We start from the raw sequence: 4,637 nt of genomic DNA, 5'->3' as shown, positions 1-4,637 counted from the left end.
ATCAAACATAGCCTAAAAACCATATAATGTTAAAGCCTTAATATTTAATATATATTACCATGTGTTTTTAAATAACATTAAATGGAATACCTATTTGCAAAGGTAACTATACATGATAAGTTTGAGGCTAATCAACCTTAATATCATTCTTATAAAGACATTGTGCAATTGTTATTAAATTTTAAAATAGTTACTAAAAAAATGAAAACGTTACAAGAAAATTGATATATTGAATTATTTATTTATGTACTTTTTGGTGACCAAAACAGACCATAGTGAGGTTTATAAACCCATTAACACTTACATGTGAGATACTAAAACTACATTCTAATTTGTAGAGAGCATTAAATGTCGAGTTTGTAAAATTAAAGGGGGAAATAGGAAATTTAACAAAAATTATAACAAGAAAACAAAATTTTGTTTAATGCCTGCTTTGGAGAGAGAGAAGTGTAGAGAGAGAAACAGAGGTAGAGCGAGAGAGAAAAAGATGGGTAAAGTAGGCGGAGCAACGCCGACGAAGAAGAAAAAAGGCCGTCCATCGTTAGTAGATCTAAAAAAGCGAGCACTAGAGGAACAAGAATTGCAAAATTACCAACAATCACAACCGAGATCCGCTCGCCGGAACCCTAACTCTGTTACTGCTGCCGATGATCTATCTGTTGATGAAGATGAGTACTATGAAGACGACGACGATGATGAGAGGAAAGAGAAGAAAGTCAAGCTCGTTGTTCGTTTGCCCCAATTGAATCAACATCCACATTTGTCAACTGATTTAGTACGATCTTCATCCATTAATTCGGCATCATGCGGCTCTGATTCGAATGCTGATGTTGACAATCGCAAAATTAACTCCGGATCTGGTGGTATCCTCACTCATCATCAGGTAATGTTTCATAAAAGCCTAAAAAATTAGGGTTTAGTGGTCCTTTTTTGAGCTGTAAATTCTGCTGTCCCGAATCGAAAATTAGTAGACCAGAGAGAAAACAATAAATAACGAGGTTTACGAAAGTATAAGGATTTCGAAACTGACAAAATCGAGGGAAATATGATTTTTTGCAGTTTTTAAATCTGATTTTTTGGGGATTTTCGCGCGTGATCCGGACCTTCTTTTTTTCTTTTTTCTTTTTTAATTTTCTTCTCAGATCGGAATTCCGAAGACAGTGTGGAATGTCTTTGTTTTGACTTGGTCAAGTTTTGTTTGTAGTAAATAGTGCAGTGACTATAAATTAAAATCTATGGATCTATGTAAAAAGTGTTTATATTTATTTCTTTTCTCCTTTAAATTTCCAAAGTTTCTGCTTCCGAAATTAAAATTGTTACTTTCGTTACTTTATCCATCGTTGATTGATTGTTTCCTGTAAATCTGTCCAATCTGTATTCTACGTGTAACAAAAAGAACATTCATCCACCATCATGTCCCCAGAAAAAGTTGGAATTTGTCTCTTATTTAATGGTGTTATTGTTCTCTGATATTCTTTCAGTTCACCTGTACTTGCCATCTGGCTCTTATCTTGCTTGATAATACTTCCCTGTGACTTTGACTTTCCCTTTTACTGTGAGTGTTTGTCGAGTCTTTAATCAAGTGCATCAAGCTACGATAATTTTTCTTTGCTTAACAATGGTGGTGAATTTTATGCTTGTAGGGTGGAAAGGTTCAGAAAGCGATGGACACACACACACTGCATGGTCTTAATCAAAAACCTTTTTGTTCTTTTCTTGTTGTGAAATTCCCAGCATTTAGTTTTTATGGTCTTCGTTTTTCTTGATTTTTTCCATTTAATATGTGGACAGGATCACCATCGGAAGCTGGACCCACTACACCTTTGCCAGACAAAAAGTTGTTGGTGTTCATTCTTGACAGACTTCAAAAGTATGTCCTTCTTTTCTTCTTTCACCTCTAGTTTCTTAATTCTTATTATACAGTTTATCGATTAAGATAGCTCTTTGGGTATGTTTAATTTATCTACAGGAAGGACACTCATGCAGTATTCTCTGAGCCTGTTGATCCTGATGAGGTGCTTTGTTTGGAAAGTTTATGTTATTGATCTTAGAAAGTTCTTTAGAATTCACAACTGATATGTTAACTTTTGATTTTTATATTCAGCTTCCTGATTACCATGAAATTATAGAGCAACCTATGGATTTTAGCACTGTGAGGAGCAAACTTAACAAGGGTCTTTATGCAAATCTTGAAGAATTGGAGGTTAGTCATTGGTTGTTTATAATTAAGAGAAGTGCATTTGTGGTATGAGGTCTTTAATAGCAACATACTTGTATTGTTTACTGATAAAAGACTTCTATACCCTTTTCTTTACTTTTCTACATGTCTTTGTAGTAAATAATTTATCCTTTTAATATATGTATTATTTTAAACAAAAAATGTAACAATCTTGTTTTCTTTTGGTGTTTACAGACGGATGTTTTTTTAATCTGTTCAAACGCAATGCAGTATAACCCATCTGACACCATTTTCTTTCGGCAGGTATGCTTATTAGTCTTCTTTCTGAACTATATTTATTTATTTTTATATTTATATTGTGAAAATTTGAATTTGTGTTAATTTTAGGCAAGATCTATACAAGAATTAGCAAAAAGGGATTTTGAAAATCTGAGGCAAGAGGGTGAAGGTGGTGAGCTGCAACCAAAGGTAGTGAGAAGAGGCAGGCCTCCAAGCAAGCACCTGAAAAAGCCACCTGGCAGACCCCCATTGGACACACCTCCTGTCCTTGAGTCCACCTCAGGTGCCACCCTGGCAACTCCTGTAGACAATGAGTCCACTCCTTACAATTTAAGACGTGGGCCCACGATGTATAATCCATCATATCGTACGCGCAACGGTGAACATCAATCTGAAATCTCATCAGATTGGAATGAAGAGTTTCCAGGTTTCTTTTAGTTATCTTTAAATTTTGTTAATTTAAGTATAAAAAATGGATTTAATGATTTGTTTTATAAAACTTGCAGCTAACATTAGGAGGGCAGATATGAAATATGGGAACAAACATTTTATTATAGACGAAAGTAGACGCGATACTTACAAGGAGTTTCATCCATCTATTTTTGCTCAAAATCATTCTCTGCTTTCCAACTTTGGTGGAGAAAAGAAACAGTTATTAGCTGTAAGTTGTTTTAAATTTTAACATAATTTTATTTAATACACAGCTACAAGTTCAATATATCAGGTAGTGTTAGGTATGTACTATTGGAAGAAGGAATGGAATGGAAAAAAAATGTCTGTTTACAACACAGGAAAGGAATGGAGCATTCCTAATGGAATGTGATTCTTTCTCATCCTTTGTTGGAATGGAGTAAATTACATTTTTTGTCCCTGGGTATAGCTGTTTTTTCCAATTTTGGTTTCTTTTGCAATTTTTGGTTCTTATTCGAGGTTCTTGTAACATTTTTGGTCCTTGTTCAAAGTAAAATGACTATTTTGGTCTATGAGTATAGCTGGTTTTGCAATTTTGGACCCCAAATTAGTCATAAAACTTGAAACAGGGACCAAAAATGTTACAAATATCTCAAATAAGGACCAAAATTGCAAGATAAATTTTTTTGGGACCAAAATTGAAAAGATCGGTTATACTCGGGGGGACCAAAAATGCAAACTTATTCAACCTAATAATATTTTATATTTTCCAAAAACAGCTAAGAATTATTTTTATATTTCCATTCCTTAGCAAAAAAGGTGATTATCAACCAAAATGTCATAAATACCCTTCCCCTCTCATGTAATTAGGTTGGTCTTCATGCTGAACATGGTTATGCGAGAAGCCTAGCTCGATTCGCTTCTAATATGGGCCCCATTGTCTGGAAAATTGCTTCCAAGAAAATCGAAAAAGCCTTGCCACCTGGCGTGCCATTTGAAAACGAAACATCATTTTTTCCACCCAAAAATTACAATTATACCCCCAAATTACCCACTGACAACCCAGAAACCCCATCGACTTCAGGACCAATAGCGCCTAAAATTGAAGATTCTACTGTCATAAAAACCGATAAAATTATAATACCCCAAAATGGTAGAAATATTTCCAAAATGGGAATAACGTTTCAAGGTACAACTAATCATGCACAAGGTACAAAGTGGCAGTTTATGGTTCCTGTTCCACCGGACCTAAATGTTGGACCATCTGGATCCATCGGTTCACCGCAACAACCGGATTTAGCATTGCAGCTCTGACCCTGACCCATAGTTGCGGGTGTCAAATGTACAACATTTGCTGCACATGGTACCGCTTGTGGATGCAGCAGGTGATTTTATAGTGTAGGAAACTATTTTGTACAGATTGATCCAAGTATGATGGACCTGATTAGAAATAAAAATAGAGGCATTGTTTTTGGGTTATTATTTGGTTTTCTTTTATTTATAATCTAACGTAATTTTGTGGGTGGGTTTTATTTATTATAAAATGATTTAGGGAGTTTGTTTAATTCATGTGTTAAAAGGTACGCGATGTAATGGATTTTTTTTAGAGTAAATTACACGAATGGTCCTTATGCTTTGGGGTAATTTGCACGTTTGGTCCCTAACTTACTTTTTTAACTCGGAAGGTCCCTATTGTTTGTTTTTGTTGCGTGCTTGGTCCCTGTCTTACCTAAAAAAGACTATTTTGTCCTTGATTTTTTAATTTATT

The 4,637-nt window shown here is 34.7% G+C and overlaps 1 protein-coding gene across 1 annotated transcript; it reads left to right on the top strand.

Moving 5' to 3' along the window:
- The first annotated feature begins 416 nt into the window (after positions 1-416).
- LOC145132729 (uncharacterized) lies at positions 417-4,348 on the top strand. Its single transcript, XM_079067622.1, has 9 exons — positions 417-883; positions 1,644-1,686; positions 1,792-1,870; positions 1,970-2,015; positions 2,105-2,203; positions 2,414-2,482; positions 2,567-2,885; positions 2,965-3,119; positions 3,740-4,348. Exons 1-9 carry the CDS (start codon positions 425-427, stop codon positions 4,181-4,183), a joined length of 1,713 nt encoding a protein of 570 aa, XP_078923748.1. The 5' UTR covers positions 417-424; the 3' UTR covers positions 4,184-4,348.
- The last annotated feature ends 289 nt before the right edge of the window (positions 4,349-4,637 follow it).

This window comes from Lactuca virosa, chromosome 8 (assembly GCF_052849685.1).
Source record: "Lactuca virosa cultivar CGN04683 chromosome 8, Lactuca_virosa_CGN04683_v6, whole genome shotgun sequence".
NCBI lineage: Eukaryota > Viridiplantae > Streptophyta > Magnoliopsida > Asterales > Asteraceae > Lactuca > Lactuca virosa.
Note: the sequence above shows the minus strand (reverse complement) of the source record. Positions and strands in the feature narration are given on the sequence as shown.

Coding starts and splice junctions, on each gene's coding strand:
- LOC145132729 (XM_079067622.1), top strand. CDS start 425: ATGCCTGCTTTGGAGAGAGAGAAGTGTAGAGAGAGAAACAGAGGTAGA. Junction 2,016..2,104: donor AGCCTGTTGATCCTGATGAG/GTGCTTTGTTTG, acceptor TTTTATATTCAG/CTTCCTGATTACCATGAAAT. Junction 2,483..2,566: donor ACACCATTTTCTTTCGGCAG/GTATGCTTATTA, acceptor TGTTAATTTTAG/GCAAGATCTATACAAGAATT.